At 35.8% G+C, this 22946-nt stretch overlaps 2 protein-coding genes across 2 annotated transcripts in view; both read right to left on the bottom strand.

The window, feature by feature from the left end:
- LOC131431625 (latrophilin-like protein LAT-2) overlaps positions 1-22946 on the bottom strand; it is a 255932-nt gene that overhangs the window by 5550 nt on the left and 227436 nt on the right. The gene's annotated exons all lie outside the window — the stretch shown is intronic.
- Positions 13083-13957, bottom strand: LOC131431626 (odorant receptor 4-like). Its single transcript, XM_058597452.1, has 3 exons — positions 13521-13957; positions 13355-13453; positions 13083-13300 (listed from the first exon to the last, which is right to left on the bottom strand). The coding sequence occupies exons 1-3, from the start codon at positions 13917-13919 to the stop codon at positions 13094-13096; spliced, it is 705 nt and encodes a 234-aa protein (XP_058453435.1). The 5' UTR covers positions 13920-13957; the 3' UTR covers positions 13083-13093.

The following is a 22946-nucleotide window of genomic DNA, read 5'->3' as shown; positions in this document are numbered from 1 at the left end:
CCAAATTGAGGAATCATCAACCGTCGCTGCTGGTTGATGATTCCACTCCCACGACGTCTGCTTCCATCGAACGCACGAAAAGAAATGATCGATTTTCGACCACGGTTCCCCTTTTATACGCATTCAGTTGAAGATATGTGCCTGACTACCTCAAAATCGTCGTCCTTGCGCGAAAAACCCAAGCGAAAGTCAGGTGTTTTCCGCGTTGTTTTCAAATTTTAAAAAAACTTAATTTTTGAGTTGTTTGTGGTTATCGCACACTGTTCAAAATATTATCCTGAATTCCTGATCATATTTTTGATGAAATGGTGAAAGAATTATGTTGCTACCATTAATACAAGTCGAGATATTCACGATTAAGTTCTGCCCATTCTTCCATATGGCTAATTTTGAAAAGGCGCCCCATAGTAAAGTAAGTTGTATTCACGACAAAATGCTGTACGTGATTTATTTCCGACTTTCAGAAGGGCCAGATTGTAGAATTCTCTACAATAATCTACACTTTTCGAACATTTTTGTCGAACGCAAAGCAGTCAAATGCCAGCTTTATTTGTGCTCGTTTGGTGCTAATGGTGGACACAGTAAAGCAAATTATTTTAGATTTGCACTAAACTGATGATTTTTACCTTCGATTTGCATAGAATCTTAACACCTAAACGCTCGGGTAGGGATTTTCATTTAATTTATTTTTTCAAAAATTCATAACTCTTGATACAGTTGATCAATTTTGATCGCGTTGGGGTATGTCTGTTCTACCGTTAGAAGTATTTGGTACATAAAATTTCACATAGGTATGGGCCCAATCCAGACATTGTATAAAATGTGAAGGAATTGCTAGAACTCATAAAATTGAGTAAACTTATCGTCTGGTAAACCTCCCCCGAGGGTCCTGGAATCGATCACAAAACCTCATAAATGTTTTTGTTGGAAACTCAAAATCAAAACGCATCAAAATTGATCAACTGTATCAAGAGCTATGAATTTTTGAAAAAATAAATTCGATGAAAATCCCTACCCGAGCGTTTAGGTATTAATAGTTCTTTTGAATTTAGAGTCATTAGAACGACTGATTTTGAATAATGTTCCCCATCGTTGTTCACTTTACGTTTTCTGTTTTCTCCAATGCAAACGACCAGCAGCTGGATGACGCCATCGGTCTTGTATGAAGCGAAACTCACACTGCGAACGTCCAACAGCAGAAATACTTACAAAAGAAGTAGTTGTTAATTTTCTGCGTTTAGGCTTGAGGAACGGAGCATCATATTCGTCATAGACTGAAACACCAGTTGAATAAGGCCGGGTGTAGTCCCCCTATCTTGGCGTAGATGGCGGCCTGTGCACTCGATGTGTCTCCGTTAATGAATTATCATAGACTGAAGCTAGCAAATGAGTAATAGGGTCTATTTATAGATTCGGTTGATTTTTTTTACGGTTGAAAGCGTTTGGCGCCAAACGAGCTGATTTGTGCAAAAATTTTACTGAGCCTACTTGATTCACGTGTTTCTTTATTTCGAATCACATGTTCAATTAAGTAAGGGCGCCAAATGAACAGTATGCAAGTTTCCATTTTCCGATATATAAATTTGGGTTCAATGCCGTGAAGTCAAATCATGAAACGACTATAAGAAAAGAAAGTGATTAACGTTTTTTTATTATTCGTTGATTTACTAAAACTCCAGAAATGTGAATCTCACCTTCTTAATAGATATAATTATTGCTGTCACAATGCACAGAGACAACAGGATCAGCACACCACAAACGAATTTCCAGACATGACAGTCACGATCTTTTTTTGGCGCACATCTACGGTCCTCCGTGAAACTGGCACCAATGGTGATAAATTGGTTGCACTGCTGAGTTCCCATCATACATTCATAATGCAAATATCAAACCGTGGGAACCCTTTCGATTCGGTAGCTCATTTGTATATATTGAGATTTCATGGCACACTTTGGTTGAAATGATAACAATGTAATTATTCTCGCGCTCCAAGTGGTGAGTTAGGTCATTTCAGAAGGTACCGGGAACGAACCACATTTTTCAAAAATATTTATAAGCACAAACATCTTTATTATTTATCTTTGAGCACACCTCAGCTGCCACTTCAAATTAAGACCGTTAACTCAAACGTCAAAACTGTTCGGCTCTCTAATTTTTGGAACGATTCCCTTCGAATAAGAAGGATGTTTTCTGGTTTTTTTTCGGCTTAAATTTTTCATAGTATTTCCCGTGCTATACCTTTCAAGGATTTTTTGAACGGGATTTTGTGTAAATTTTTGTCGAAATGACCTCCAAATTTCGTCAATTGCTTCAAATTGCCCGTTTGTCTTCTGTTTTTAAATTACATCGATTGAACCGAGATTTGGGAACTCATCGATATGTTTTACCTATTCGAATGATTCACTCTCTTGCTCATAAACCATCAAACTCATTTTGGTTGCATTTTGCTTGAATCATTTGGGACTTTTAAGAGCAGGAAAAAACTGCTTCAAAGTGCGAAGTGTACGTGTGTACCTCATTTGGGGAAAAATGTTGAGATCGAATCAAAAACAATTGTCCGATGATTCATTTTTACAGAACACTCTACCATTCTACTTTACTAATCTCGAGCAATCACGAGGGTCGTTCGATTATTCTAACTTAAGAGTATTCGAAATAATTTCCATCCAAAGATAATTTTTGAGCTGTGAGAAGCTCACCGGGACAGTAGAGGAGCAAGTACAGAAAAAAGTTAAAAGTTCTAAAGGTAATCGCAAGTGTTGTCGAGACAACAATTTTGAATGGCAAATTAGAAGAAGAAAAAGTTTTCATTTCACGCATTCCAATGATGCCCACTGCTATGCTATTTCAATTTGAACGTCATTTTCTCATTCGTTCAACATTTTTGCTACCGTCAATAATCGTTATGAGTCTGTAGCGTGAATTCAGAGTTTTTTTTTTTCTAAATGGTGAATTGTACGCTGCCTGTTTGCGTTTCGGCAAATCATCGGTTTTATATATTTTGTCCTGTTGTCCGCGATATAAAAAGGTTGGGGCCACTATCATAGAGCATTATAATGATATTTTTCTTCAATAATCATTAAAATTTATAAGCGGTTTTGATTTTCTACACCTAATCTAATATTATTGCGCTACGAAGTGTGCAGGGGTCCGCTAGTTTCACTATGTTTACGTTTCGTCGTAGACTCGTCAGTGCTAAGCAGTTCAAATTGAACTGCTTACTGCAAACTTGAACAAAAAAAAAGAGTTATTAGGAAATCAAATCTGCAGTAATTTCGTTACACTTTCGTGTTGCGTAATTTTGTAAATGCACCCAGGTGAGCATAGTAAAGAAAGACGTAGTCCTACGTCAAAAATGAGTTATTTCCGACGTGCGTAAATGTCGGTCTCAGAAGGCGTAGATTTAAACGATTTTTTCTAGGTGTTAATATACTGGGACATCAGAAACAAAGAACAGTATAAGGAGTGTATCGAAAATAAGCTATCCACAAATTTTTCTTTCAAATTATGATAAAAACGATATTTTATTCAAACTAAAAATTGATTCTTTATTGTACGAGGTTAAACTTGAGCATAATGAAAACCGGGTGAAATTTAAGTTATTCCTTCACGAATTTTCGAACTTTTGATCGAACGCTCTTCATCAAGTTCCGGACAAGTGTTGCATCGCATTTTTTGAAAGCTAGGGCATAAATTTTCTTGAACTCCTGCATGTTCCCAGCTGCCTTACCAGTCTTCTTGAAGACCCTCTTCACGATTGCCCAGTAACGTTCGATGGGTCGAAGCTGAGAGCAATTTGGTGGATTGATATTTTTCTCAACAAAATTTATACCCTTTTCCGCAAGCCAATTAGGAGTGGTTTTAGCATAGTGAGCCGACGCCAAATCCGGCCAATACAGTGGAGACACTCAGATCGATAGATTTCTGTATTTATAGTTCCGGTAGTGTAAGAAATGGTTAACTTCAAACCACAGGAACATATTGCTTGCCATACCAGAACCTTGGGACCGAATTTCTCCACTTGAATCGACCTGTCCGCATCACTCACATCCTCCCCAACAACGACAGTAAAGGATTGTGGACCTGGAAGGGTTTTTGAGTACTCCTTTACATAAGTCTCATCGTCCATCAAAATGCATGCATCCGGACACTGCAAAAGACGCGAATACAATTTCCGGGCCCTTGTTGCTGCTCGCTTCTTCTGTTCTACACTTTGTTTCGAGATTTTCTGATTCTTGTAGGTCTTTAGGTGATTTCGCTTCTTGATACGCTGGATCATATCGACACTCGTTCCTGCTGTTTTGGCCAAATCACGTATTGACATTGATTCGTTCTTCATGATTAGAGATACCACTTTCTGGTCCAGTTTCGGATTGGAAGAACCGGATTTTCTGCCTCTTCCTGGTAGCTCATCCAAAGAATAGTGTTCCCCAAACTTATTAATTATGTTTTTAACACTGGCATGACGAATTTCAAACTGCTTTGCCAATTTTCGCATAGTAATACCCTTCTCACTTAGCCATGTGTCCAGAACTTTAATTTTCACTTCCTTTTCAATTCACGACATTTTGAAAACGCAGAATTTCAACCGCACAAACAAGTAAACGAACGAAAGGAATCAGGAATCAGAACAAATTGGCTCAAATGGCACGTTCCCCTTGATATTTGGAGATTTGTGCCTTGCCATCAATATGTTTTTAGCATCATTTTCCCGATATATAAGAGGGAAGGATTGAAAGGAAATGGTAAGGGTTGGACTAGGAGGATGGGAAAAATTGACGACACAAAAACACATAAAAGCAGAAGTAAATTCTGCACGGTATGCACAAGATAATGCTTCTTGTTTTAGGAACACATGTAGTGGTTCGTAACTACCTGAAAAAGTCTCGGGAAGAGCTGTCGGTGATGGATCCATACATCCTGGAAAGTGAGTGTTAAAAAGGCAGTGAAGTACATCACTTTCATCAGACAAGTGTTCACCATCTGAAGTTCTTAAGAAACTGACATTAAAGTCCTTAGACTTCGAAAGTAACTTATTTAATCTGCTAGCCTCGTTGAGACTAGAGACATTTGTGCAGAGGCTTTTCCAACCACTTCGCTCAGACGATCGAAGAGCATTTTTGTAAGCCCTTCGAGCCAACACGAATGCCTCCGACCCATCTCTGCGTCGGTGGTTCCAAGCTCTTCTGCATAGTTTCGTTAGTCTAGCAAGTTCAGCATTCCACCAAGGAGTTCCTCTAGTAGCTCGCACAATCCGAAGTGGACAAGCCTCTTCATATGCTGCAACTATGAGTGAATTTGTCTCGTCGACAACATTTTCCAAATCAATTGGGGTTTCAATTGTTGGTTGGTACCCGTAAAATCTAGTCGCCAAGCCCTCTTTATAGAGGTCCCAGTTTGTAGATTTGGGATTACGATATGTGATAATATCAAATTTAACGTTTGAATGATCAAAGAAGATGTACTTATGATCAGACAACGAAGGTTCGAGCTCATCGGAGACGAGCCAATTCACCAACTCATGCGCAATTCTATCAGAGCAGAGATTTACGTCCAAAACCTCCTCTCTTCCAGATCTCGCAAAATTTGGACGGTTTCCTGCATTGACTATGTGCAGGTTTGTGCTGCTCACAAATTCCATCATATCAGAGCCTCTCGAATTTATATCTGTGCTGCCCCAAATGATATGGTGAGCATTTATGTCACTGCCGATTACAAGCGGTATATCACTCTTGCAGCAGTATGATACAACCTTTTTGAAGTCATCGCTTGGCGAAGGTTGGTTATGCGGTAAATATGCCGAACAATAGACATATTTCCTGTCTATGCCATCAATAGTCATACCAACTGTGACAGCACAAATATCCCGAGTTGTGAGCTCCGATATGAGAGAAACATCGAGAGCACTATTTGCAAGTATGCATGCTCGAGGCATTTCACGTGGATTAGTCATACCGATCTTGTTGAAGGCAACAAAGGCTGGGTTTAACAATTTTCCAACGTAGAAGTTTCCCTTTTGGAAATATGGTTCTTGAACCAAAGCTATAGAAGCTTTACCTTCTTGAAGAAGTCTGGATAGATTCATAGTTGCTGTACGTTTATGCTGAAGATTGATTTGTGCCACTCTAACCATTATAAATTAGAGTAACGAACATTCCACCTCCAGCACCAATCGCACAACAACTACAAGAAACCAAATATATTGGCTTATAATCGCCTATAGCGAACCATGTAAGGATTTTTTTAAATGTTATTATCATTTAAATCCCACGAGTTGCGAAGAAAGAAGTCGTCCACTGTGCCAGAGCTTCGCTTAACACAGTAAGGGAACACCCCAAGATATTCCGTTCACGACTGCATTGTTTAACCTCCTGCAGCCATTCAGCCATCGGCACGGAAATACACCTTGGCTTAGGAGTTCCTATTTTTGTGGCCTTTTACCACATGGAACAGGAAACCAGTGGATCAATTCTTGGTAAAAAATAATTCCGCCGGATGCCACACGGCTTACCTGTTTGGTGGACTTATACCACCGGTACAGGTGGACCGTAGCGTTATTCTTAGCCAGTTGGGAAACCGCTACCGACACTACACGGCTATCTAGGCTGCTCAGAGAGGGAAGTTGACATTGATGGTCAACTTCCATGGATGGCCGAGCAGCCGACAAATAATACCCTTCTCACTTAGCCATGTGTCCAGAACTTTAATTTTCACTTCCTTTTCAATTCACGACATTTTGAAAACGCAGAATTTCAACCGCACAAACAAGTAAACGAACGAAAGCAGACATCCACACGCACAGCATGCTGTGATCTGAGAATAAAAAAACCATTACAAATACATGCATACAATACAAATGTATGTGGATAGCTTATTTTCGATACACTCCTTAGTCAATGCCACGACCGACGACTCGACCTGCCACTCACTTTTAAAACTGTATCGTAAATAGAGCTGCCTCTCAGTAACTGGTAATGTCAAAATGGTATCTTATGAAAAATGTTTAAAATTGGCAACGCGGTCAGAGAAATTGTTGTTTTCAAAATAACAGTTATAGTAACCTTGGTTACCATTGTTTATCTTTTCAAGGAAATCGTTCTCGGTTTCTTCATTGCACCAGCCCAATCTAGAGCAACTCTGAAGCTCTCATTGTCGACTGCGGATCTAGTTCGGAATTGAGAGTTTTTTGGCTTGCTAATTTTGTATTTATTAATATATTCTGTTCACTAATGATATGTGTTCTTGTAGTCTCTCTTCAAAGTGCATAAAGACCCGAAACTAAATACCGACCGCTTTTGCGTTCATGTAGCACTTGTAGTATGACCCCGAATGTTGGTGTTGTGCTGCAATTTTGATAATGTAGTCACTTGTTAGAATCATTTCTTGTTTGTACATTTCGATGTCGAAAATTCTGTGGTAGTGCTTGAAAAGCCCGGTGTTTAAGTCTCGATCGTGATTGCCATTATTTATATACTTTCAAATGTACTAATAAGCCTTCACAAATGTTATATGACTTCTTCACTAATATTCTAATTATATAAAAGTCCTACAATAAATAAAGGTTTAGTTACTGGTGTAAAATGTTGAGATTACAATTTCAATCAATGGTGATCTGCGCTTCGCTGATATGAATTGCATTTCATGATATATGTAGATAGCCACATGCCGCTGTGTGAAGGAATCAAAAGAAGTGGACGTAACCGTAGTTCGAGTGACCTACCATAAAATGCGAAAACGGAGTGTCCCTTTTTAACTCTTCTTTTTCTTCTGTTGTAGGCATATTAAGAAATAGTGTAGAGCTAAAAAGTCCTCCTAGTGGAAAAAAAAACATTTTTGTTTTATTCTCTTTTTACGACAATGAACACTCGTCGGTTTTGATAACAGAGTTCTCAATTAATCTTATATTAGATTTCGTATTATTGGTAATCGAAAACATGATAATATGTTGAAACGTGAATAATTTAAGAAAATGATCGGCTGTGCTGCATCTTTCAGGGTTGTTGGTCTATTTAAAGGATATTTTAGGTATAGCCGCGCATACTAAGGAGTTTTCATGAACTATCCAACATTACAAATATATATCTGATTTATTTTAGTTATGGTATAAAATTTGAGCCTCTTTGTGCAATTTTATACCATTTTTGACATTTTGACTTTCTAGCCGTTTCAAATTCGATTCTAGATGTTGTCCATCGCTAATTATCTGGCTGATTATGAGTTTCAGAATTATCAACGATATAGTTGAAACCGTGTTGATATTTTGCTGGTTTTGTTCAGTATGGAATCTTCTTCATAAAATAGCAGTTCTAAAGATTATTAAAAGCTGATCATCGGAATGCACTAGTCATTGTTCTGACTTGGGAAATAGTCTCATTAGAACAATCAGTTTTGAGATCTAGCAGTTTTTATTCGTGTCTTCATTTCATTTCATTAAATGCGCTAAAAAAAGCTTGTTTAACAAATACACTAAAGTTTGATGAAGTTTTTTGCACTAATCGCTTTTTATAATCGAAATTTGTTATTTGTTTTTATGAAGACACGACCTTCCACTCGCTCGCGTTCAAAACTGTCTCACAACTACTCCTCAGTAACTCGTAATGTCAAAATGAAATCAGCTGGAAAAATTTTAAAACCGAGTAATTCCAGAAATGATTAGCTTTCTCCGATTCGGAGTGTTTCAATGAGTACTCTTAATAAAAAAAGTAAAAAGCGATTAGTGCATTAGTGCGAATTCAAAGCAACGACATAAATAATGTTGTCCCCAAAAGCAAAACGAACAGCGAAACATAAATATGGCGACGGCAAAATGAGAATGTGTTACCAACAAGCTTGGCCTACTAGATCAGAAAATCATTTCAGTTTTTTTTCTTGTCAATGTTTGGATAAACCAGTTAGGAGGCAGATTTGGTGACCAAACTCGCAACAATCGACGGCTCCGGAATCTCGATGGAAAATCTGCCTCCGGCAATCCAGGCTTCCTGCGAAATGTGGACCGCCGTACGTATTGACCAAATTTGAATTGGGTCAACTGAGCAAATGAGATAACAAACCCAGTTACGAATCAGACTGAAATAGAAAAGAACAACAGCAACTACAAGAAAACAAACACACCGTTAACTACTACTGCATTATCCCGATGACCGGGACCGGAAAACAATTTCTGTACCTTCCGGTTAGGTTCCGTTTCGGCCGAGTGGAAAGTTTGGCCAGATTGATCCTATGGCCTATGGTAGTTCTAGTTTGGATTGTGTAAGTCCTGCATTTCCGAAACGGATGTTGCACTAATAATGCAGCCCGAGCGTTTTGACAGCAATGGGTACGAAACTGAATTCGTTTCGACTTCAATGGAAAATGACAGCGAAAGGCGATCGACGGATAACAGTATCAGTGACGTGTCCACAGCACTGAGTTGGCATGATATCAACACTAAAAATAGTTCAGTTACGAAGCATCATAGTTAGCTAGATATGATTATAAAGTGCTAATATGAAATGTACAAGCACTAGCGATTTTATGCTGTAAGCATTCATTTAGTGCTATCGTTTTTTTTTCTGGAAAATTTTGACAGTTCAGTTCGTCTGACGTAAACATAACTTGAACCTTTAAAGATGGGAATAATTTCCGTAAAAAGAAGATTTTTTCACTTTGTTTTTTATTAGTTGCTTATTAGTTATGGTAGTTTTGAATTGTTGCTCAATTTTGTTGAGTACTTCGCTAAGTTCTTATGAAGTTAACGAAGCACCGCTTCTAGATAAACTTAAAAGCAAATTGAAACTCAGTGAATAATTTGTTGTTTATTAGTTGCTAATTAGTTACGTTAGATTTGAATGTTCAAAAATGAACATCAAATTCAAAATTACCGGAACTAAATAGAAACTAATCAGCAAAAAAATATTAACTGGGTTTCAATTTGTTTATTTGGGTGGGTTCAAAACTACCGTCATTAATTAGCAACTAATAAGCAACAAATTATTCACTGGGTTTCGATTTGCTTGTTTGAAAGCAAATCGAAACCCAGTGGATAATTTGTTGCTTATTAGTTGCTAATCAATTACGGTAGTTTTGAACCCTCCTAAGTCGTTTTTTTTTTGGAAATCTTGACAGTTCAGTTCTTCTGACGAAAGCAGAATATGAACAATTAAAATTGGAAATAATTTTCTCAAAATGAAGGTTTGCTCTTTTTTGCTTTGGTTTTTTTTTTATCAGTTGCTAATTATACAGAAACCTCCATTTACGAACTAAACGGGGGTTCATAAAAAGAGGTAGCTCGAAAAAAAGGTTTTGTGTGATTATTGTAGAAACCGCGCATCATATGTTTATTTTCGGAACGGATGTGAAGAGTAAGTGCAAGAAAATGATGTTTGGGCTTGTTTCAAAATCCAAGATGGCGGCTTCCGGTTTATTAAGATTACCTAAAACCCCTAACAATATGGGTATCTTCGGAACGGAATTGATGAGTAGATGTCAGAAAACAATGTTTGAGGTAGTTTTGAAATTCAAGATGGCTACTTCCGGTTTGTTGATATTCCTTTAAAACCCTTACAATATGGATATTTTTGGAAAGTAGACCTCGGAAAATTATATTTGAGGTGGTTTTGAAATGCAAAACAGTGACTTCCGGTTTATTAGTATCTTTTGAAAGTTTTTGCCATTTTCTTTTAACTTGGTATTCCTTTAAAACACTACCGTTCCGAATTTATCCTTGTAAAGTTTCACAATACTACCGAAAAAATCACTGTAGAACTACTTCCAGTACGTCTAAATCAACTATGTAGCAGATCACCAACTTGTCCATATTGCACAAACAGTTCTAGAAGTAACTACACCAATTGTGCAACTTATAAACAAATTTCCAAATTGTATTGAACACAAAATATGTCGAAATGATTATTAATCTCTTGTGTAATAGAAATTAACAAAATGATGCTCTCCTGAAGATGAAAATTAATACGCCGAATCATAACATTACTGTGAAAAAAAAATTTCTGTTAAGTCTGCATAGTTTTGGTTGCCTCATAAAATTGTAGTTCAGTGTGAGTAGTTTCCTTCATTTTTTGAAAAACAATGATATGAAATCCAAAACTGCCAAAAACGTTATGCAAGATTTATCTATTTGAAATAAAAACAAAACATACAAAGATGAGAATATTATCATAAATGTTGCGGAAATACAACATTGCATACGCAATGGAAACAAAACTCAATCAGAACAATTGTGTTTGGTTTTCATCTTGCTGAAATAATGAGCAGATCTGACATCACTTTTGAACGAAAAGTTAAGTTCATTAAAGTTACTCTCATGATACTGTTTGTGCAACTTGTTTGTACAACTCCAACACATGGGCTTGCCAAAATAATACCTACAGTGCGTCACACAAATATCGGGCCCGTTAAGAATCTTTATACTGTATTGTTACTTAATTCAACTAGTTTGTTTAAAATAAAAACGTATAATATTTCTCTCTGAAATATTCACATGTTAATGTATACCGTATGCGTGAACCATTTTCTATTCAACTCACTGTTACCATCGATGCCATATTAGAAAAAAATGAAGAAAAATTCATTTCGAGATTTTTCAGGTTCAATAAAACATTGGTTCGATCAAAACCGTTTGGAAATTTTAAGTATGCTTGAATATACGTATTTTAAACACCATTCCGATGATTCTCTTTAAAAATAATAGTTCGTTATTTTCACAGAAGTTGGTGTACAATCATCAAAACACGTTAATTCAAAGGCGTTTGAAAATTTCAGGCGTACGAAGACATGTTTCACCATAAAAAAAGCAGTTCGTTGTCGATTTTTCATTTACAAAAACACAAAAGATCAATTCTACAATATGTAGCATTACCATTTTTCATGTGCAGGTTATTTTACAAGATCTATGTTTGTGTTAAGAACAGTTGTATTGAAAATCAAATGTGAAATTTATTTATTAGAACTTAGATTTGTGTGTTTTTGTAAATGTCATTCCATTTCTTGTTTACAGTAGGTAGTAGTTTTCACGAGTTTCACAATTGTTTTTTCGCTGATTTTGTGACTGCCTCTGTGATGGGATCGACGCATGAGTTTTGTATCAGTTGCACAATAATTGTGAACAAATGTTCGTAATAACGGAAGAACTTAAAGATATGTTGCACAACACAGGAAATTGCGCTTTTTCCATAACACAACACTTACAAGAATAGTAATATAAACTTACTTGATTATTTGCACAATCAGTAGAAAAATACAGGACAACAACTTAACATGCTACTTGGGTAGTTGCGGTAGTTTTTAAATGTTACTCATTTTTTTAAAGTTCTTCGCTAAGTTAACGAAACACCGCTTGAACAAGCTTGAAAGCTAATCGAAACCCAGTGGATAATTTGTTGCAAATTAGTTGCTAATTAGTTACGGTAATTTAGAATTTGTTGCTGAGCTTATTTTTTATTTTTTTTAATGCTTCGCTAAGTTTACATGAAGTTAACGAAGCACCCCTCTTAAATTAACGTGAAAACAAATCGAACAAAATGGATTATTTGTTGCTAATTAGTTACGGTAGATTTGAAATGTTGCTGAATTTTTTGAGTACATCGCTACAAGTTCATGTGAAGTTAACGAAGCACCGCTTTTAAATAACCTTAAAAGCAAAACGAAACCCAACGGATAGTTTGTTACTTAGTAGTTGCTATTTAGTTGCGATAGATTTGAATTTTAAAAACTGAGCAACAAACTCCAAATTACCGGAACTAATTAGAAACTAATAAGCAAAAAATTATCAACTCGGTTTTGATTTATTTATTTAGGAGGGGTGCTGCGTTAACTTCATATGAATTTAGCGAAGTACTCCACAAAATGAGCAATATATTCAAAATTACCGTAACTAATAAGCAACTAAACTAATTAGTAACAAAATCATTTCTCTCGTTCATATTGCAAAGCGAATATAATTTTGAATCTTAAACTCAAATATTTCAACTAGATATGCGCATTTTCTTAACAACATAATAATGAAATTTAATTTGATATCGAAAAAGAATATTTTTTTCTAAATTTGACTCAAAGCTGATTTTATTATTCGATTTCATTAACCATCTTACGCGTTCAACTAGAATACATCCTTCAGTACTAGGAAATACGAGAAAGTAGCTCGGATCGTTAGGACCAATCTTTGAACATTAACGAAGTAGAACTTTGCCGCAGTAATTCCGGCTGGTCGCTGTGCCCGTTGAATGATCAGTTGGACCGATTTTTGCATATCGACGGGATCTTTGTACCAGGGATAACGGTACATGGCGTGTCCTACTTCGGCAGCCTAAAGGGTGGAAAATCAGGGATAAAATCGAATTAATTTTTTTTATTAGCTTACCTTTTCACTTAAATCAGTTCCGATGAAGCAGTAGATTGTCATTTCGATCAGCAGCACTAACAACATAATCCATATATTGATGGCATCTACTCCAAAATTCTGTTTTCGTCGAAGTAAAATTGGCATTTATTAGTACAATTTAAATCAAGCGGTTTGTGTTATTTACCGAAGTAACATAAAACAATACCAGACACAGCACGAAGAGGCAGCCCATCATTTGACTTATCAGAATCAAATTCATGGTGCTCTCCAGATATGACAAATATTCCAACGCCAACTGATGCAGCTGTACAATTTCACGAAGTTCCTTGCGGCGTTCTTCCTCGTCGATCAAGTTGGCCATGGTCTCGATTCGTTTTGACACTAGATCAAACAGTTTGGAGCCGTACAAGATTATTACCTGAAACAAGGATCCCTTCAATGCGACGACGAAAGTGCAAATCATCGTCGCTGGGGCGCAAAATCCGGCATAAATGAAATAATGCCACGAATTTCTTCGGATGTTCAACCAGTAGAATCTGGAAAATGGCGGAATATAGGAAACATTCCAAGTATTATTGATCATGTACTACTCACTGCATTTCGAAAATCATGGTAAATTCGCCTCGGTTATCTTCGTCAAACAGAATCACTTTAACAAGATTGGAAAGATTGGGACCGAGATTATAAATTACCACCAGAACGGTCATGTAAAGAAAGTAGAATTTCGAAATCTTTTCCATCCGTCGATTGAACGATTCGATTTCATCCGCCAAATGCTTCGGCCACTTGTCACTCAAAATTCTTTCCAAACTATCCACAAGTTTGCTGAAAGTACCATTCTTAGCGGCGAACATCACGAAAGTAACGTTAACTTCCAACGTAAATATAATCTCAGACAGGTTTCGGATGACCGATGCGGTTGTATTTTTTCCGGATCCAAGAATAATTTTCGGAACAATCGTAACGACCATCATGTAGGACACCATGAGAGCACATTTATATCGAACACGTTTGTCACCCCAGAGGCCAACTCGCTCCAGCATGTTCAGTGCCAGTGCTAAAACCTGTGGCTTTGGGGGGACAAAATTCCTCGTCGGCTGCATCGTGGAAACTGAGAAGCTCTCAACGCCCCGCAATGTGTTTTAATGGGGTCCTTTTTGCTCGGAACGATGCTTCCGAAACACGTGACAGTTGAAAAAATTTCCGATGGAACGATTGGATCCGAACAGTTTTACGATTCTTCCGGTAAAACTTTCGAAAAAGAATCCCACGTTCGGAATATCGTCAACGGAGAAAACTGCTGAGTTCTTTCCGCTAATGCTGACGACATCAATAATTCAACCGATGAGTAGCTCAAACGAGCATGTGAACTTTCTCGAGAATCATGACACATTGTTTATGACCTAATTCACGTACGTTCGGTAGGAACTCATGAAGAAATCATCGCCAGATTTCTGTTTTATTACACCCTTCAAGGGTTGCAACATAATTTCAATGACCTTGATAAAAATCACTCATCACTCCGTTTAGTATTTTATTGATCGGAAATAATACACCGCATTGAAAAGTAGCATTTTGAATCCAGTTAAAAATAAGCCGATACTTATTTTTCGTTCATTTTTAATGGGAAATTCGAACGGCCTTCGAGTGTCAATTTTATTCCCATCGTTGCCGTACGGTTCCTGAAATAATGACAGATCAAAGGAAAGTTTCCGGAAACAGCATCGTTTTCGTTGAAACCATTGCTTGTTGTTTAAAAAATACTCGTTCGCAAGATATAAATATCCTTGCCGGGATAGTGTGAAAAATCCAAAAAATCATTGTTTTGAATGGACAATGGAATTTTCCGTTTGAAGAAGTAGCCAATGCACAGTGGTTCAAAAGCGCAATTTCACGCTCTCAATTGATAACTCATAGGATCGTGGTTTTTGAGGTACAGTATCTTCAGAAAAGTTGCTCAAAATGATAGACGCCATCTTTTGGCAAATTTTGTTTATGTGATTAATCCCCCTAAAAGTGAGATACTTATATTATTTCAGTTCAGGGCCAACATAGAAGCTAAGTTACTTCGACAAAGTTGTACAGAAAGTTATTTCTAACAAGTTTGCTGATGGTACTATTCCCGTAACTTTAGTTTAATTTAAGATATAATGTATTTTCTGAAAAGGGTTTCCAAAAACCAGTTTTTGTAAGGAAACATATATATTTTCAATTTATATGAGTTTTTCATGTTATACAAAGTTTTTCATCTTTAAAAACTACACAACTTTCTCAAACATACTATGCTGCTATCATTTCAGTTTAACGAAATAGAGAAATTTTTCATGTTTTTTCAAATAAAATTCTAACTTGTCTATTATCAAAAGGCGCAGGAAGGTGCAGATGAGACTACTAACATATTAAACTACTTCAAAAGAACGTTCATACCGTGGTTGAGTTACTCGTCTGCGATCGTCTGTAGGCGAGATATGTTCTTTTCAAATATCCTTGTCCTTAACATTTGCAATGATAAAGTTTATTGTATATCAGATCAGACTTCAGTATATATTCGTTACCATGGTAACTCTCACAATAAAAGGATTTTATGGACATCGAAGTCTACAAATAAAAAAGTTTAGTAATAATTACAGACGGTTTTTTGGAAGTAACTGTCCGACGTGTTTTGAAAGTAAGATAAGAAGCCACGACTTTGTAAAAAGGCAATTATCATGTCAAATTACGTTATGTAATTTTTTGATATGTTTTTTTTCTATAGAAAAGCTCTGTGGATAAATATCCTCTATTCATCAATTAATGTGGAGATCGATAAACGCTTGCTATATTGTACTGTTCATAATGATTAAAAAGTTTCTTTTATACAGATGTTGGGGGTATTATACACGCGAGTAATCCAGATCACTTACGAATCGGGATCCCATAAATTGGTTATTAGTTTCATTGGCTCCTTTGGTTACAAATATTCTTAAATGGCCAAAACAGTCCAAGAAGAATCTGTCGAACGATGCTAAGAGTCTTTTAGCTAGTTAAGAATATTGCCAGCTATCATAAAATAAATACAAATAACTAAAAAATAAGTTTTGATCATACTTTTCTCTACCAGAAGATGACATAACTTAGTTCGATTTGATGATGACTTTTTTAAAAATCGTGACAAAACAATTACTAAACTATTCAATTTATAGACTTCAATGTGCACCAAAAAAAAATTCTGTGGTAATGAATGAATGAATAGTAACGAATATATACTGAAATCTGATCTAAAATACAATGAACCTTATCATTGCAAATGTCAAGGACAAGGATATTTGAAAAGAACATATCTCGTCTGCAGACGATCGCAGACGAGTAATTCAACCACGGTATGAAAGCTCTTTTGAAGTAGTTTAATATGTAAGTAGTCTCATCTGCACCTTCCTGCGCCTTTTGATAATAGACAAGTTAGAATTTTATTTGAAAAAACATGAAAAATTTCTCTATTTCATTAAACTGAAATGATAGCAGCATAGTATGTTTGAGAAAGTTGTATAGTTTTTAAAGACAAAAAACTTTGTAACATGAAAAACTTATATAAACTGAAAATATATATGTTTCCTTACCAAAACTGGTTTTTGAAAACCCTTTTCAGAAAATACATTATATCTTGAATTGAACTCAAGTTACGGGATTAGTACCTTCAGCAAACTTGTTTGATATAACTTTCTGCACAACTTTGTCGAAGTAACTTAGCTCCTATGTTGGCCCTGAGCTAAAATAAAATTTTTATCTCACTTTCAGGGGGATTAATCACATAAACAAAATTTGCCAAAAGATGGCGTCTATCATTCTGAGCAACTTTTCTGAAGATACTGTACCTCAAAAACCACGATCCTATGAGTTATCAATTAAGAGCGTGAAATTGCGCTTTTGAACCACTGTGCAATGCTTGCTAGATCTACGATTGGAGTTTGGCACGCAACGAGCTGCATGAGTGTTTGACCGCCGAAAAAAAGAATACTAGATCGTCGAAAAAATCTACCAGCATAGGCTTGACATCCAGACCGCTGACTAACGACTGCCAGCGGGCAAAATATGGCTGTCAGCCATACTGGTGTCCGGCTGCCTCACCGCTGCCAGATATACACCTCAAACGATACAACCGTATCCACCGCAGGATTCATCGTTTCATCGGTTCTGAGGGAGACATGGCTGCCAGCTGTTTGTCATACTACTGGGAGCCAGAGTTCTTCCCCATCTTCCCAGTCTGTTTAGATTTTGTATTTAAGGGCTAAGGACAGTACCGTAAAGTGGTAGGTTTTTTGCTATTTTCCCGTTGCAAATTAAATTTTCATGGAAACGGTGCAGAATGTAGAAAAACCCACCTGACAATGTCTTCGAAATTTAGTTGAGAAATTTTGAGAATGATTCATTGAGTTTAGCGGTCGTGTTGTATTTTTTTCTGACTGAAGAACCGCAGAAAAATGGAACGCTCGGAAATGCATACCTCTACTTATTCATCGAATAGCCCGGCTTTGAAGGCTTGTATCATAAATCTACCGTGACAAAGTCTAGATAATTTAGTTTAGATGCGATTAGTACATAAAAACATATATGTTATCGCGATAAAAATAAAGTCTTGTATTTTGCTGTGAAACAAAGTCAGTTTCAATGCATCCGCCATTTTTTTTCACTTTGGTTTCCTGATAGCATTCTGAAAAAGGAGAGAGAAATAAATTTGGATCGACAAGGCTACCAAACACACAGACATTCAATCTCTGTGAAAGTTGAATATTTTTTCATTGTTCATTGGAATCCATGTAATGTCCAACCCATACGATAGATTAATGTGATAAAACTTCTCATCAAAATAATAAAATATATGCTGGCAACGCCGGTACAGTTTGCTCATATACACTGATAAAAATTTGCACGATCGATTCATATGTAAACACCACTTCAATTTCATATGCTTTTTCATATCAATACATAACCAAAGCGATTTGTTTCAAGATTTCATGTGCAATTTCACTAAGATACGAGATTAGATTATTTTTCACTTAGCTTTTATGTGTTTTTCCTTTGGATATGATGTGTTTTGCTATTGAATTGAATTACATGTGTTAAACACTTCATTTTCTAGTGGGAATGAGTACAGCACAAATGTACGTGCAAAACACTTGAATCGGTCAACTCTGTTTCAATTGAAACCTATGTGAAAAACAATGCGACATTCACATGAAATGCATATAAAATCTAAAGGTAACGATATATCTGATCGTTTTTAAGTGCATTTCATATAAACGTAGCATGATTTCCACTACACATAAACAGTTTTTACACTCATTTTATGAGTTAGGTGTATATTTTCATGAATTTCATGTGTTCTACAAGCAGTGATAGATCAAATGCTTTGCACACGTCGCTAGCGTGCAAATTATTTTCAGTGTACGAGAGAGTACAAGAGAAATACGATGCGCAAAGGGAATTGAGCGAGCCACGTGGTCGATTTAAAACTCAACACGTGACCCTCTGTCCTCAGACCTTAAGGTTGCGCGTAATACGCAGAAATCCCACGTGAGCTTACGAAGAAATTATGTTTTGTTTATTCCGATTGGCGATGACAATATTTACATATATTCAATTTCGTCGTTTTAGAGTGAGTTTTGAAGATATGAGTATTGAACGCTCATTGAAATTCCTGATTCTAAAGCCATTAAATGTTTCAATACCATTCTTCCAACATTATTTTATTTCAAGAATTTCGATTTAATTATGAATGCAGATATTTACAGATTTTTTAATCAAAGTAATACAGATTTTGTATGAAAATATCTGGCATTTCTGCCCATAGGTAGCAAAAACGCCATGCGCACGCAGAGAAATTGAGCTCAGTCAGTAGATTTTAAAATATGATGTCTGTTGATTTCAAGCAAGTATATGATTGTTTTGAACCAATTGCTCCCTTCTACATCATCAATTATATCTATTTGATTTAAAGACAAATCCTCATCCTGGCTAACGAAAAACTGGTTTGTTTCGGCAGATTTTATCGTTGAAATAAATCAGCCATTTATTCCATGTCAACAAAAATTGAGTTGAAGTTATTGGCAACGTATTTGTTGATTCAATCGTTGAAGTTATTGGCAACGTATTTGTTGATTCAATCGTGTTTTAAATTTATATCAAGAAAAAATTGGTTCATTTTATCTATGATCTTATTTGTGTAATGACAACTCAGTTTATAGTTTGAATTAACCGTATCAGTTTTGTTTCTTATAAACCAGAGAATTTTTCTCCCGAGGATAATCAAAAAAGTTTGCACGTGTTTTAGAAGGAAAATTTAAGTGTTTCTTTCGTTTCCTTGGGGTCTTTTAACAGTTCAAGTGTATGTATGGATAATTCAAAATATTACTAACTTGCATTACATTACAAAACACGTTTTTTACAGAAAATAATTGATGAAGGAATTCTATCTTGATCAGAATCATGGAGCACCGAATCATTGATTGTGACATGTAATAATTTTGATCGTCCCTCGACAAAAAAGCCCAACAGCTATTGAAAGCAATTTACAATTTGAAAATGGATACAAATCGAAATAAAATTAGTTTAAAAATTGACCTTGAAAAATCAGTTTGAAAGAAATCTTTTTGCAAGAATAATGACAAACAAAAACAAACATAAGCGTATGTTGAAATACTAATTATTTTAGGTTTGAGTCTTATCGTTCACTTCAACTGCCTAAGTTTATAAATTCAAAGAACCAATAGCATTATCTTTACCTAAAGCTAAATTTACCATGAAATTGTTTGTCAAGAAACTAACATGAACGCGCAAGTAAAATATTTGTTATTTTTAACAAAATGTTTCTTGAAACAAACTAATGCACTGAACAATATCAAATATCTAATTTTGTAGCTTCAAGCAACAGTGTTTGCAATTTCTTTTGTCATTATTTCAACAAAATAAATCGTTGCGTGAAACCAAAATTTAGTTATTTTTACAATATTTTTCTCTGCGTGCGGATATTGGCGCACTACACTGAGAAAAATTTTCACGATCGCTTGATGTGTTTTTCCTTTGGATGTGATGTGTTTTGTTATTGAATCTCACTACGTACTTTATTTTCTAGTGGGAATGAGTACAGCACAAATGTATGTGCAAAACACTTGAAACGATCAACTCTGTTTCAATTGAAATCTATGTGAGAAACTATGTGACATTCACATGAAATGCATATAGAATCTAGATGTAACGGTATATCTCGGTTAATTTTTCAAAAGGGCGTATAAGCAAGTGACAGTTTCTCTTTGTTTACTTTCTCTACTATTAATTAACAAGCGGTTTTCAGGGGCTGGGGTCCACTAGGAGATTGATAGTACCTATTAGCTCTCTCCGGACTGTACCAGCCTAGATGCCGTGTGGAATCCGGCGGAAAAAAATGAACCAAGAATAGATCCACTGGGTTCCTGCTTCCATGTCGTAAAAGGCGACAACTGCAGGAGTTTCTTTTTCCTTTCAGTTATCAGATATTTTGAATGTTTTACTTCTGATTACTCTATTTTACTAAATCATCTCTCTATTCAACCTATCAATTTCCGTCTAGCTTCGTAGAAAAGTTTTATTAGGAATGATTTCTTCTTCCATGTTATTGATTGTCTTTCAGGATTATAAAATGAATGATAAAAATCAACCATTGCGCAAATCCGTTTATATTACAAAGTTAATAACAGAGATATCATATATCGGTATATTGAATACGTAGTAAAAAAACACTTGATATTAATATTTCAAACAGTAAATTAATATTTTTCTCGGTAGCCGGCTGCCCAGATCAACTAATGTAACCAATTAATAATTTTAATAAATAATTAAACTAATAAAGCGGAAATAATAAAGAATCAAGCGTGTGAAATCTGTTGATTTTTGTTTGGTGATTTAAAATGATTTTATAATAACTGTTTAGAATATTTCAATGCAATGAATCAACTTTTTTGTCTAAATCCTATTCGCTCGTTTATTTTGTATCACGTAGTTTCATTTATAAAAACGTGCTTAATCCACCTAGCAGTGAGATGATACCTTTTTTTATCAATCCGAATGTGTTTTTTTGCATGACTAAAAAAACGCGAAAGGTAGATGCATAAACGAGTGACTGCATACTCGACAGCCAGCTGTCCGGAGTTTTGTCAATTTCGGAGATTGACTGTTTCGTGCATTATATTGCCAGCACAAAGTAACACATAAAACGATAATACTTTAAAACATTCTTGGTAGCCGGCTACCCAGAGCAATAAACACATGATAACATTATTAAAACATTTACTAACAAAGTATCCTCTCCTGTGATGCATGTGGGAATGCAGAGGATTCCTCGGTTCTTAGTAGCAACATGCATCGAACTAACAATCCTTTCCCTCCCAAGTAGATCTACATTCGGACGTGGCCGGCGTCGGTATTGATCAGCATGCATGGTTCAATACAGTTTGCACAGTGTGAAACAATGTGTTATTCCCAAACATGTTACTTCAAAAAATCATTTTGCAATCTAAATTGGTCCAGATCAATAACGGAGCAACACACGGGCGGTCTCTAATGCTAATGCTAATGCTAATGCTATTAATTAACAAGCGGTTTTCACGTTTATCACTCATCTTTTTGCTTGAAATGCTATCCAAGACTTTCGAATTTCAAACAGAATAGTGATATCAAAGAAAGTCTTTTTTAACACATCACAATAATCGAAAGAGAGAGTGATTAAAGAGAAACTGTCACTTGCTTATACGCCCTTTTAAAAAATTAACCAAGACATCTGATCGTATACACGGAAAGACCGAAATCAGCATTTAAGCGAAAAAATTAGTTGGTTTTCTGATTTTAGTTATTTATTTTTTGAGACAACTAAAAAAAATCTTACTTTGGCTAATTCAGATTTTTTAATTCTAATTCCCTTAATAATAATAAAATACTTGTTGAAATGGCTACTTTTTTTAGTTGAATTTACCAATTAAACGTGCTGTCATTTCTTAGCTAAGACACACTTCATTTCCATTCAACTAATTTTTTAGTTGAATTAGAGAAATAAAACGTTGTTTTCAATCAACACGAATGGTTGAATTGGTTTCTGCAATTTGCAGATATATGGCGCTCTGTCACCGAGAAAATTTTAACACCGTAATGACTACTAGCCACTAGATGGCACACCACTATCGAAAAAAATTTCAGTCGCGGTTGTCTTTTCTATATTGGTAGGTATACATACAGATAGAAAAATACATAAACGAAACATAAACTTCTTTTTGAAAATTTTTCTTCTAAATCGCTGTTTTCTTCATTCGACTTTGCGAAAACGACACTCTCACTGAAAACTTCGAGCACTCGGAAAACAAAAACCGAATACAAGTAGCACACCGGACGGCGTAGCCCGAAAGGTTAGGAGATACAAAAAACATCATTTGACATTTACAATTACAATGCAACATTCGACACTCACTTCACTGTTCCACGTAAAAACATTATTACGCACAATTGCTTCAATTGCGCACAAAATCTGAATAAATACACTTTCCACTAAGAGTTTACGTCATTTTTACAAATCGGTTTAGAAGTTTATATATGGATATATCGTAACACA

The sequence above is a fragment of the Malaya genurostris genome, chromosome 2 (assembly GCF_030247185.1).
Source record: "Malaya genurostris strain Urasoe2022 chromosome 2, Malgen_1.1, whole genome shotgun sequence".
NCBI classification, from domain to species: domain Eukaryota; kingdom Metazoa; phylum Arthropoda; class Insecta; order Diptera; family Culicidae; genus Malaya; species Malaya genurostris.
This window is presented reverse-complemented; position numbering and strand designations above follow the sequence as displayed.

Coding starts and splice junctions, on each gene's coding strand:
- LOC131431626 (XM_058597452.1), bottom strand. CDS start 13,919: ATGATCAATAATACTTGGAATGTTTCCTATATTCCGCCATTTTCCAGA. Junction 13,454..13,520: donor TATTGTTTTATGTTACTTCG/GTAAATAACACA, acceptor CGACGAAAACAG/AATTTTGGAGTAGATGCCAT. Junction 13,301..13,354: donor GAACTGATTTAAGTGAAAAG/GTAAGCTAATAA, acceptor TCCACCCTTTAG/GCTGCCGAAGTAGGACACGC.